The 13,049-nt window shown below is 36.5% G+C and overlaps 1 protein-coding gene across 1 annotated transcript; it reads left to right on the top strand.

Annotated features, from left to right (window-relative positions):
- Nucleotides 1-4,349: 4,349 nt before the first annotated feature.
- On the top strand, nucleotides 4,350-12,670 carry LOC148645608 (uncharacterized). The gene is made up of 13 exons (XM_088612123.1): nucleotides 4,350-4,496; nucleotides 5,323-5,519; nucleotides 5,789-5,926; nucleotides 7,172-7,310; nucleotides 7,719-7,917; nucleotides 8,225-8,366; nucleotides 8,631-8,786; nucleotides 8,886-8,941; nucleotides 9,244-9,419; nucleotides 9,654-10,054; nucleotides 10,348-10,444; nucleotides 10,845-11,019; nucleotides 11,584-12,670. The coding sequence occupies exons 1-13, from the start codon at nucleotides 4,377-4,379 to the stop codon at nucleotides 11,721-11,723; spliced, it is 2,136 nt and encodes a 711-aa protein (XP_088468249.1). The 5' UTR covers nucleotides 4,350-4,376; the 3' UTR covers nucleotides 11,724-12,670.
- Nucleotides 12,671-13,049: the final 379 nt, after the last annotated feature.

Genomic DNA, 13,049 nt, shown 5'->3' with positions numbered 1-13,049 from the left:
TGGCAGTCACTTTGTAAGTGATGGAAACATTTATTTAATTCTGTTTTGTCAAGACTTTTAAAATGCACTTAAGCTGTTAGCTGGTCTAGCAGGAACATGCCTGCTTTTGTGCATGATCAGCTTGTGACTCTTTGAAATTGCCACAGACTGAAATCTTCAAAGACTGGGGGTTATCTTTTAAAGTTGGAGGCTAAGGTGTCAAAGATTCAGCTACCATATTGTCAGTTGTGACTTTTCCTGGCTTAGTATGAAATTCTACGGAAGCGCATTGCTGCCACCAAGGGGAAAAAACAATTCCGCCTTATCTTGGAATTACCAGATAGCATTGCTTACGTCAGTGTATGTACAACCCGTTATGTTGTGCACTGAATGCATGTAGAAGCTACCATGAACTTGGCTGGCACTTTCGGTTTAATTTACTTTCAACTGGGGTTTAGTCCTAATGAAATCTTGCAATTTTTAACAAATTTAAGAATCATTGCAAGCATGAGGACCAGTTTTGTGGGATTTAGAGATCAAAGCAATGATGGTTCCATTATGAACAGTTATACGTACAATCACTTAAAACTGTAACTCTGCACGTAGCGATATAGGTATTAAAGGAATAAGTTAAAGGTTTATTCCATGCTGAGAAGAAAAGAAACAATGTTTTGGCTGTTAGGGCTTCACAGCTGAAACATTCATTTTCCCACCCTCTTTTCAGCATGGAATAAACCTTTAACTTGTTCCTTTGCAGCCTATGCATGCTGACGCAGGTACCAACTTGATATAGGTAGTAGTGTATATGACAATTGTGCCATCATGCGATCGCATAAAGTACGTTAGAATTACTATCTCGTAATTCCGAGATAAGGGCGAGGATTTTTTTTTCTTGGGGACAGTAATGCGCTTCTGTAAAATTCCACTATTTTTTATGTATACAGTTCTATTGAATACTTGCCTCTCTGTTCTTCTTCCTTAGAAAGTGGACCCCACAGGCACATTTTATAAAGGACTGCTAATGTTGGGAGTAGTCAGACAAAGTTCTCTAGGCTTCTAGTGCAACAGTGACTCCCATGAATCCCAAGACACTAGACTCTGCAAAGCTGTTAGCATGACATGTTAGGAAAGTACTCTCTACAAGTGCAAAGATTAGTAGGAAAGTGTTCATTTTTGCAGTGCGCTGGAGCTGTTCTACGGTGATCGTACCATTTGAAGAACCTAGACAAGCTTGTGCCTATTCGCTTTTGTCCGAAATGTTTAACGGGTTTCAAGTTGGGTAAGCTGGGCATCCACACCTTTGTCTTGCAAGCATGTTGTTATACAAGCAATATGAGGACATATCCACGGCAGGACGGACCCACTGGAGGGATGTGATCTATCTGGTAAGGTGTGGCCAGGTTCCTTTCAATCACTCCAGGTGGAGGTCTGGGGTGATTGGAAAACAGGATTAAAAGTATCACAATTTGACTCCTATCGAGTGTTGTTCTGTAAAAAAACGGACACCCTGACAAACCCTTGAGTCATCACAAAGGAGGACTTGAGTGTATGTGAGTCCACCTGAGGTATTGTTCCATCATTCCCGTCACATGCAGATGTTCTCTTAAAAGGCTAACATAGAAGTATAGCAAAGGGGGGCTAAAACTACAAAAAAGTTTTAGACCTATGACAATTACCCAAATCAAATGTTTGCATTATCAAAGTGATAACATTTTGTTTAAAATAAACAGTATTTGAATTTAGGTCTTTTTTTCTGTCTTATAGAGCATGGGGAAAGCATTTGTTTCCTTGCTATGGTTTCATTAGTTTTTCTTTAATGTGAAGTTTATTACACATTAAGAAAATACAAGATGGTATATTTTCAAAACACTGGCATTAGATTCCTTATAAATCGCAATACTACATTGTCTTCCAGTTTCAGCAAGCCACATCACATCATGGCTGAAAAGTGTAAGAATTTTGATAGGTACTACAACCTCACTTATAACTAATAACCTAATAAAAATGATGAAAAATGCTGTTATCTAAGGAGGCATTTCATTGTCACTAGGTGGAGCTGTGAATCTGAGATCTGGTTTCCATCTGCAATAAAAGCAAAGGGTTCAGTAAGTCCTTTCTCCTCATCCACACCTTCAGCTGTGCTGAAAAACACAAAGCTGTTGACAATAAACAGAAGTAACGTTGTTTGGACATTTTTGACTACTTTTACATTTATACGGTACAGTAATTTTGTCATTGAGCCTATGCAATATTTATCTAAACAGGTAGGTAATTTACTCAAACAGAATTAAAACTTTTCTTTTTATCCACAGGCTAAAACATTTGCTTTTAAATGCAATGCCCTTGATTTATCACAAAAAACAGGCATCCTTGAACTTAACTCCAGGTATGTATCTCCTTTTGTAGCCTGCTGGTGTGCTGAGGGTGGAACTGAATGTCTGAGAAAAGGCAGACAAGGTACTTTCACACAACTTTATAGATGGCATCTATGTCTATTTTATGGCAGAAGTAAAGGTTTATTCCATGCTGAAAAGAGAAGAAAAGAAACGTAACATTTTGGCTGTGGAGCTTTTTTCGGGTCTGAACTGTCTGTTTTATACTGGATATTAATTAAGAAGTAAATCTCGTGTGTGAAAAATGCACTAGAAAACTGGAAGATAAAAGGAAGGAAACGGGGACAACTACAATTACAATTTTGATTATGAATAGGTTTCATTTTAGGTATTAGAAAACACTTTCTGATCCTTCAAAACAATGAGAAAACCATTGTAAAAGTTCATTACCTCTTTGTTTTAAAGAGCAGTGGGTGGCTGCTTTCTGAGTCAAAGTCAAGGGTCATTTTCAGGTCTGACTTCAGCTCTGGTATCTGCTTTTGGTTTTGTTTCTGCATCAGCTGCCTTTCACACAGATGAGTTACCATAGGTGTTTGTGTATAGAACTTGACAGGTTTGTCAGCAGTTTAATCTTGCCATTGTTATTTCCCTACCCTTTGTAATTGTTCCTGGTTGTTCTGCAGCTTTTTGGATGAACTAAAATAATAATAAACTTTATTTTTTATAGCGCCTTTAAAGGTGGCTTCTCAAAGCGCTTTACAGGATGACAACAATAAATAAGAATACACAAGATAAAACATTACAATATATAGCGGAGACCGTGGATGGTGGTACTAAGAAAAGCAGAGGGGTGAAGAATGGAACCAGTTAAGTAAAGGCTTTTCTAAAGAGGATTTTGAGTCTGGATTTGAAGGAGTTTAGAGAAAGTGACTCTCTAATATCCTTGGGGAGAGAGTTCCAGAGCTTGGGGGCATGACAGGAGAAGGCCCTGTCACCCATACAATGTAGACGGGCTTGGGGGGACAGTAAGGAGAGCAGAATTAGAAGAGCGAAGGTTGCGAGGTGGGGAGTAGGGTGATAATAGTTCAGACAGGTACTGAGGTGCCAAGCCATGCAGAGCCTTATAGGTGAGCATGAGGATTTTAAAGTCCACACGGAATTTGACCGGAAGCCAGTGCAAGGACTCCAGGATAGGAGTAATGTGATCATTTGCACTAGACCTGGTCAGGATTCTGGCTGCTGAATTTTGGACATACTGCAGTTTGTTCAGAGTAGATTTAGATACCCCAGCGAGTAGAGCATTGCAGTAGTCAATTCGAGAGAACACAAATGTGTTGATCAGCTTCTCAGCCACAGTTAGTGATAGCATAGGGCATAGTCTAGTGATATTTCTAAGGTGAAAAAAGATGTTTTGACAGTATGCTGCACATGTTGGTCGAATGTTAAGCCAGAATCGGATATAACCCCAAGGTTTTTCAATTTTGATTGAAGCTCAATTACAAAACCATCTACAGATAGGTTTACAGGACTGGCTTTACGAAGTTGATGGGGGGTTGCCAATAAGCATTACTTCAGTCTTGTCACAGTTAATGCACTCAGTATCAACAAGTGTGTGTTCATTTGGCATTTCATCTGTTGAATACATTAAGAATTTATTAATTTGTTTCTGTCTCGCACAAATATCACTTTACAATTTGTCAACCAATGCATTTAGTGCATTTGTCTGGAAAGCATTCTGAAGTTACCTCTATATAAACTACATTCTTAACTTTTGGAGACTTTCATTTTCATTTCAATTTTAGAATTTCATTAAAAAATCATTAACAAAGCTCTTTTAATAGGAACAATGAGTCCCTATGTGGTAAATTACAAGTGCAAAATTGAAATGAAAATGATCAGTCAGAAAAATGTTTGAATAGCAGGAAGACGTTGCTGTGAATATTTACATAGCACGTGATATTTCTTTCTTTTGTTCTTACCTGTCAGCCCAGGGCATTTTACAACAAAGCAAAGGACAAGATTTTTTTATCTTTTCAGTTGCTGAAGGAGAGACATCAAGCAACAATGGCTCTTTACGAGTTATGGCTTTTTAGTTTCTTGATCTCTGTAGGCACTGCAGGACACATGCAAGGCGGGTTAATGACTTTTATGCCCATTAGAAAAAATCCTGATGGTTCTATTATGGTAAGTTAAATTCATAATGTGTACTACATATGGAGACAAGGAAAGTTTCAATTCAACATGGGGAGGCAGAGAACGTGAGAAAGGTGAATAGTTTCTTGTTTATTTGATCAGCCATTTTGAATGGAATTTTGAAACTGATACAGGACAATGTAGAAGTGTACTAAAAAAAACATAAGCCCTTAAATTCAAATATTAAACACCTTTGCATTTTGTGAAAAGGCACTAATTGTCATCCACTCAAAATATGAAAATTTTCAACAGTGTTCTAAATACTTATTTCAATTTTTAATTAAAAAAAATGCATATGTTGTGTACACAAGATTCTTTACTTTATGTTCTGAAAATATACATGTACAGTCCAATGACCCCTATATTTCCTGATAAGAAAAAGTTAATGATTGGGATACTGTATGTATTTCACTGCTCATTTCACAAAATTTTTGTGAAATTTTTTATGCCTTAACACTCAAAGATGGACTGCGTTACAGAGCTGATTCCAAATGCTTACAAAAATTGTAGACATAAATAAATCACACTTTCTTTAAACAAAGAACACAACAATAATTATTGTTCCAAGACAACAGAATAATTAGACATAGAAACTGGAACAAAAACACAGATAATGGTCACAATTTTCATATTCATGGACAGTAACAGAAAAGATTGTTTTTATTTCTTAATTTTGGCTGGATCACTGGCATATTTGATATATGGCTAAACATTTAAAAGAAAATTTAATACATAGAAAATACGAAGCAAACGAACATAATATCAGTGGGTGAATACCGCATTTGCTTTCAGTTAAATACCCCAACATGCTTTGTAGGTGGACTTCCGTTACAAGGAGACCTCCAATGGGTCCTGCAACCATGAGCACAGCTGGAACTGCCAGAATGGAGACTGTGGGGAGGTTGTTGATGCTGCAGTTGTGGATGTAGCCAGGGATAATAACCTTGGGCAATGGTGCCAATCAGAAGGATACATATTAAGAAACCTCTCAAGCGATAAGCCATTTGAATTGAGGTAAGCAGATCCTGAAAATGTAAAAAAAAACACATTTTTTCAGTGTTATGGCGAACTAGTTGAAGGGCATTTTTATTTTGAACATACTAATTTACCAAACTCTAGAATCTGGTAACAAATCAATTATCATAGATAGCCTGTCTATTATGTCTATTAAAGTCAATTACATTGATTCAAATGTTTGATGATGAACAGATTATAGAGAATATTTCTAGGAACAAGCACTCGTATTACTGAATGCAGCATTATTTCTTTTCCGACTGAAATAGGGCCGCAGACTGCTGCTGGATCTCTAATGTTCTTGGAACATCAAACTGGCAGCTGCTGACTCATGTGGATATGGGAAATCGATCTGATTCAAGTCTGCTCAATAGATCTCCAGTTACCACAATGCTATCGGCGATCAGGTCTGTGACATTTTTAAGGAACTTGTAGCCGGCTATAATGCCGGTAGGAATGCAGGTAGTCACTGAGGAAGAAACGCGGATAAATGTGCAGGCTCTGGCATAAATTAATGTAGGACCCACTACTCTAATCCCAGGGCACTTCTCGAAAAGAGTAGGGGTGTAACCCCGGTGTCCTGGCCAAATTTCCAATTGGCCCTTACCAATCATGGCCTCCTAATAATCCCCTTCTATGAATTGGCTACATTACTCTGCTCTCCTCCCCACTGATAGCTGATGTGTGGTGAGCGTTCTGGTGCACTATGGCTGCCGTCGCATCATCCAAGTGGATGCTGCATATTGGTGGTGGTGGAGGGGAGTCCCCATTACCTGTAAAGCGCTTTGAGGGGAGTGTCCAGAAAAGCGCTATATAAGTGTAAGCAATTATTATTATTATTATTATTACTCTATATTTCAGAAGTCAGGTGTATTGGAGTTTAATCTTCTTTGTGTTATGTTTATTAGGAATGCACGCCTTGATTAGTAAAGATCAAGCATCTACACTGTAGATTACAGTATATAGGCAGAACATCCAGTGCTTCTGGCATAAAAACTTTTTCATAGCAAATATACAAGTACCCGCAGATGCATTCTCATGACTATCTTCAATACGGTCAGCTCCTTGATTGTACCTGTAATGCCAATGAAACAACTACTTAACGACTTATTGGTGTCTGCATTAAACAAGTGGGCCTTGGACTGGTGACAATACATGGCAGCCTCTTTCCTTACTTTTTTCTTGGGGGGGAATACATGTACCATTACAATTCTCATGTAAACCTCATAGTTATTAGAAGCACAAAAATGTAACCGAAAAAAAAATACAGGGTGAAATAGCATGGACTTAAAAACAATTAAAATAATCGTGGCAGAGTAGGGAAGGAAACCAATCTGACCCCAGAATGGAAAAGAAACACAGTTCTATTGACCTAAAAGTGTACTGTCAAACCCCTTGTTTTCTGTTTAATACCAATATAATATTGATGAGAAACATCTTGAAAAATGGATATTACTCGCATTACACTCTATCATCAAGTTCCCTTTTAAAATCACTCACAATTGTATCCTTAAGATTGACACTTAATGCACAAGTTGGGTGCTGTAGAATATTTAAATACAATATTTTAAAAAGTATAGAAAGTATACCTCTACAGCTGCTGCAAAGTCATCAACAGTCCGTAACATCATGTTTCTTTGTGTGTTTTGAAGAGTACCCCAGAACTGTATGACAACTATCAGGCTGCTGGCCCATGATCCCGACAGTGATCATGTCCATTGCAGGTTTGGGCAAGCAGCCAGCGGAGAGTGTGCATCATGTTCCCAAAACCCCGCCTTCCGCCTGAGTGAGGTAATATCCACAGCTCGGACAGCTTCATGGGAAAACGCAATGTTGGTGCGATGGTGAACTCATACTGTTAGTGGTTTCATAACTAAATTGCTTACATCTATAGTACAATGAACAGCGGCTGTTGGATGTTCTTGAATGTGTTGAAATGAGTAATACCCTGTAGCATAAAAGTGGCAGAATTTTTTTTTTAATAAAAGGATGGCGTATCATTGTTAGATTGATAATTGCTACCTCAATTAGATGTTTTTGGAAAATAGCCACATGAAGACAGAGCTGATTAAGTCAGGTGTGAATGCTTGCTGTATATATTAATATATCAATATTAAAATAATTGTTTCCTACAAATAATCTCCTCCTCAGCTGCCAATTAAAAATTAATTTAATGTTCTAACTGATTTTCTTTTTCAGAATCTGTGTACTTTGCATATTATAAACACTACAAGCATTGGTGCTCATGTATTTGAGCTGGTAATTGAGGATTTCCCAAAGCAAATGATATCCCTAACATATGAAGATGGGACCTCATCTGTCAGGCTCCCCTTTTCCCAAAACACAGACAACAACACTGCTGCACTCAGTAAATTGCCCTTGCAATTTGCCATAGAGAGTAAGTGTTCTGTGTAAATTTAATTCACAATGGTTTTATACCTCAGAAAAAGGTATTCAAAGGCACATGCATGTAAAATCAACATACATTTGGCTGTGATAAACCATTTTATAGTGCTAGAAAGCAGAACTGTCTATAGTGAGATGTATTTTTTGTTAAACAGCCACAGATAACTGTATTATCCTTACAAGTACTCAATAATATTAATGTGTCCTATAATTCATGGCAACTCTTGCTTGCTTTTAGAAGTACCCTAACCCTAACAGATACATTTACATGTATTATTCTTTACTGCACTGTATTGCAGTTCTTCCACCTCTGTCTACCTGTGACCTTGGGATTTTGATACCACAGTTTCTACCTCCAACACCATCTCATGGTGACATGTTTCATGTCACAGCTGGCCAGGAGTTTCAGTTTCATGTCAAAGCTCAAGCCACACAGGGAATGTAAGCCTATTTGATGTCTTAATGTTTGATGTCTAGCATAAGCCTTTGGTGTTTGGAAGAATAAAAATTATGTATGTATAGGTGATGTTATTCCTCTTTCCTTTAAGCCATTCATATAAAATGATGTGATATTATGATTATTATATTTCTTGCATACAGAAATGTATAAGAATGCATCTGTCTATATTAGGGATGAATTAAATATTGTACATACCAGAATCTGTTTTCTGAGTGTGGTTTATTTTTCCTTTTTTGAAAAAAAAGGATCTATGACTTCCAGATCAGTGGCCCACCAAACCTAATAAAACACGTTTATAACAACACCAGTGGAATCCTACAGGCAAGGATAAATTGGACGCCAGAGGAAAGAGAATTATATCACCGCATCCCCATTTGCTATGCTGCGGAAACAACCGAGAGGTACAATATGTCTCCTGTAGATAAGCTTCTGTTTTTATTTTTCTGAATACTGTGTTGTATTAAAAATGCCTAATGATTATTCTCTTTGACATTTTGCAGTCAGTCTGAAATGAGATGCATAATAGTAGCTGTTGAAAGATTCCATTCACGTTCTGGTAAGATTATTAGTAGTTGTAGTCATGATAGTAGTATTATACAGTATGTTAAAGTAAAGGCTGTAGCTGGTTTAATGATGTAATAATTTTCATTAACATTATTTTAGCCTGAAAACAGCTCAGTTTAATGGAATTAACTGTATACATATCAATATTGTATAACAATTTGCATTACTGTATATTCAGTATTTATCCTGTAATTGTGTTAATGAGTTAATATTACTACATTTAAACAGTATATAGTATTATGTAGTCATTAATGCCTTTTAAGCTTAATAAATATTGATGTTTTTATTCATCAGGTGAAGCTGACGTTGTATGCACTGAGAACACTATGACCATTTCTCTGAACAAGTCGTCAATTAGAGGACTTCATGAAAGTCACTTACGCCTTAATGACCCATCGTGTACATTGACATCTAATGAATCTCATGTATTGGCAACTGTGTCACTAAACTCATGTGGAACACAGCTTGAGGTAGTATTTTAAAATGTATGATATCAATATCTTCACAATTTTCACTACATAGTGCATTGTTATATACATTTGTAGATATATTTACATTATTCGTTTATACATGTATATATGAAGATCTTACCAGTGTTGGAGAATTAGGGTTTTTCTATTGTATGCTCAGTTCATAAGAATTCACAATATGTAGAACACTTGCTACACTATATTACAGCTTTTCTGCCTTTTCTCGTTCTGCAGGAAACCGCAACTGATCTCACTTTCAAAAATGAAATAGTATCAGTTGACGATATCAGGGATGTGATAACCAGGAAACACCTAATTGCAATACCGTTCACGTGTACCTACTCCAAGAAGGGTCGGATAACATCCAATTTCAAGACCCACAAGTCCGCCTATGTGTTCACAGAGGCTGGCTTCGGCAGCTTTGGCTATGTGTTTGAGTTCTACACCAGCAGTAATTTCAGCGAAATGATCGACCCTAACACTTACCCTCTGGAAGTGGAACTCCAAGACTTGCTCTACATTAGCATCCAGGCTCACTCTTCTCTTGCAAACACTAAGCTCTTTGTGGAGTCCTGCAGGGCATCCCCACATGATGACCCCAATGACTCGATATACTATGACATCATGAAAGATGGGTAAGGTGTTGGCTTGCTGTATTCTGGAAAGTGTTCAGAAGAGTTAGGACTTTTCAGCAAGAAACATAAGAAAGACTGAATCTGGCAGACAGTGCTCCTAGGAAGGGATACACACATACAGTATTTCCCTGAATATCTCAGTTTAGAAAAAGTGCCCCTTATAACATTTCAGTATTTTTCTACTGTATTTCTTTTCCTTCATGGATACAAGAATGTTTAAAACCGCCAGAAGGTTGCATTTTTCAACTACCACAACATAATGTTCAGCAATCTGTTAACTTGTTGTTTTACAGGTGCATCAAGGATGACACAGTAGTTGTCTATTCACATGATGGAATTGAATTCAGGTTTGGAATGAAGGCTTTCAAATTCATTGGGGATTTTGACCAGGTAACATGAGGTTTTATTCAGGGAAATAGCCTCAATTCTCAATCAAACTGACTGCTTTAGTTACAACAGATTGAATGTGTCTGTTTCATTGTGGAACAGGTAGAGCAGGTATTAAATTGAGTCTATATATATATTAAATTTGTCACAAAATCTGAAGCCTACTGGTGTCCAGTATAAGATCAAATTAATAGTGACCAATTTTCTGATACACAAAATAAATTAAACTTTCTAAACATTATTTGCTGTGTTTTACTGCATTTCAACTCCCTTTGCATATAGTTATTTTAAGAAGATTTAAGATCTAAATAACTGAACATTAGTTTTAAAGGTGATTTAGCATTACTAAAATAATAAGGCACTTTTTAATAAGGTTGTTTTATGTGCATTTTCCTGGCATTAGGTGTACATCAGCTGCACTGTGATTCTATGTGATGCTGGAGATGCTGACAGCAGGTGTGCCCAGGGCTGCACTCCGAACTCTGCTCGTCGCAGGAGATCCCTGTCCTCAGAGACCGAAAGACACTATATTTCCCAAGGACCTCTGTGTGCTGCCAAAAGGGCTCTGGGAAAAAGAGGTAAGTAGAACACCTCTAAAGAGTGTCCTAGATAAAGAATTTATATGTTTGTTTGCTTTGGCATTTCATTTTGAAATTTCAAGTACCGTACCCACCAAAATGAATTCTGAAAGGAATACCTTTGCTGATATGTGGATAAAAAAAGAGAAGACTGTCAGTCAAACACAGCTGTGCTTTATCACTGGACAAAATAGGTGGTGTTTAATGTAAACACTTTTGTGAAATGTAGGGTAGCATTATTGAAAGTGAAAATGGTTTTGAAGCATTTAAGCATACACTATAAAAATATGACATCAGTACAACTAAGAAGAAAGATAGAGAAATGTGCTTTCTTCAACTGATCTATATCAAGGGTCTTTGTTTTGCTTTATTTTAAAAGGATATTTAAACCAATTTTAATAGGTTTCTTAAAACTTCCTAATAAGCAGATAATTTTAAATATAATTAGAAAGTGTGGCCATTAAATAAAGTTTTAATGTGCAATGTTTGACACTGAAAACTGGGCATGTTTTTATGCTGCAATTTCATTTCTTAATGGCAATTAAATTGTCTGGTCTCTTCCAGCTTCGAATGTGGTTATGAATACAAGCACCAGAGTCTTTGCAGGAGCTTTTGCTGTTGCTGTCCTCCTGCTGTGTGGCGTATTGATCTACAATGTCAAGAGATCCAGGACCGTCAAACAGGAAACCCTTTTATCATTTTAGAGTTCATGTGCAAAAGCATGGGCAACGGGGAGTTCCATTAAAATAGGCTATTAGATAAGACAAAAAAACATATAAACCTTTTATAAGTTTTAAACTTACATGATTTTTTAACACAAGTATCAGTTTCCTGGATCTCTTATTGGTTAATTAAAAGTAGCATCTTAATAAGCTTTTATCGGGGAGATGTCATTATCAATAAAATGCAATTTAATAAACAAACATATCAGTTGTGTCAATACATCAGTGAATAACTTTTTTTTCAGATGCATAGTACTGATTCCTACATCTGGAAGTGTATGACAAAACTATTATGTACCTTCTAGGGAAACTCATTCATTTTCTTTTACTTCAATTTATGGTGTGTGGCTTTGGCAAACGTTTATGACATCATCATAAGATTAGGATCCTACAGCACTAACATGCAGCAACCATTATCTCCATCAGTCTGGCTACACAGCAGATCAAGTGTGAGCAATAACTTCTCCAGTTAAATTAAGGGATAAAATTTAGGTAGACCAGATTGTGCAGGACATCCTTGCTCCTATCAATAGTGACCTAGGATCTTTAATAATCTCACTTATGTCATTTATAACACATAATATAAAAGTGCTTTGTTGTTATTTTGTGATGTGATTTTTTAACATAACATTTCTAATTAAATGTGTGACAGTGATTAAAATTTAGATTGGAAAAAAGTCAAGACAAGGAAATATATCACCACAATGATTTATTTGGATTGCTTGAAGAATGTACCATTCACATTGTTAACTGTACTTCTCTTTCTGTTTCATACTAATCTCCCTTACATTATCTGTTTTGCCATATTTATCATCCAAGAAATAAAAAATCAAATTTATCAAATTGTTTGGGTTATATGAAAAGATCGTATACTGAACTGCTGTTATTAGGTGATTTTACAATTGCAATAAATATAAAACTGGTTTGTGTGCATTCTCCCATGCTGAGACTTATTCCTATTGGCATTTATCAAGGGGTGTGGTCTTCTGGTAAGTAAGGTGTGCTTACACAAAGGAATGTATGTAAAGAATAAATACAAAGTCAATTGTCGTATGGGATTACTTGCACATTAAAAAATGTGATAAAATAATACATCATTGGACTTCAATGTTCCTAAAAGAGTAAACATTGTAATCCTTCAAAAGGAGCATCATAAGTAAAACTCTAACATTTTATACCTTTATCTCGCAGGATGCATTTATTTAGACCTCTAGTCTTGATCATTTATGTTATCAAATAGCTTAGCTTTCAATGAGCAAGACTTGAGACATAATGTATCCTTCACAGACCTAGAACTATACCCTGAAA

The sequence above is a fragment of the Lepisosteus platostomus genome, chromosome 18, assembly GCF_059453375.1.
Source record: "Lepisosteus platostomus isolate fLepPlt1 chromosome 18, fLepPlt1.hap1, whole genome shotgun sequence".
NCBI classification, from domain to species: Eukaryota; Metazoa; Chordata; class Actinopteri; order Semionotiformes; family Lepisosteidae; genus Lepisosteus; species Lepisosteus platostomus.
The sequence above is the reverse complement of the archived record's forward strand: the minus strand, read 5'-3'. Positions and strand labels throughout refer to the sequence as shown.

Coding starts and splice junctions, on each gene's coding strand:
- LOC148645608 (XM_088612123.1), top strand. CDS start 4,377: ATGGCTCTTTACGAGTTATGGCTTTTTAGTTTCTTGATCTCTGTAGGC. Junction 7,918..8,224: donor CTTGCAATTTGCCATAGAGA/GTAAGTGTTCTG, acceptor ACTGTATTGCAG/TTCTTCCACCTCTGTCTACC. Junction 10,445..10,844: donor TCATTGGGGATTTTGACCAG/GTAACATGAGGT, acceptor TCCTGGCATTAG/GTGTACATCAGCTGCACTGT.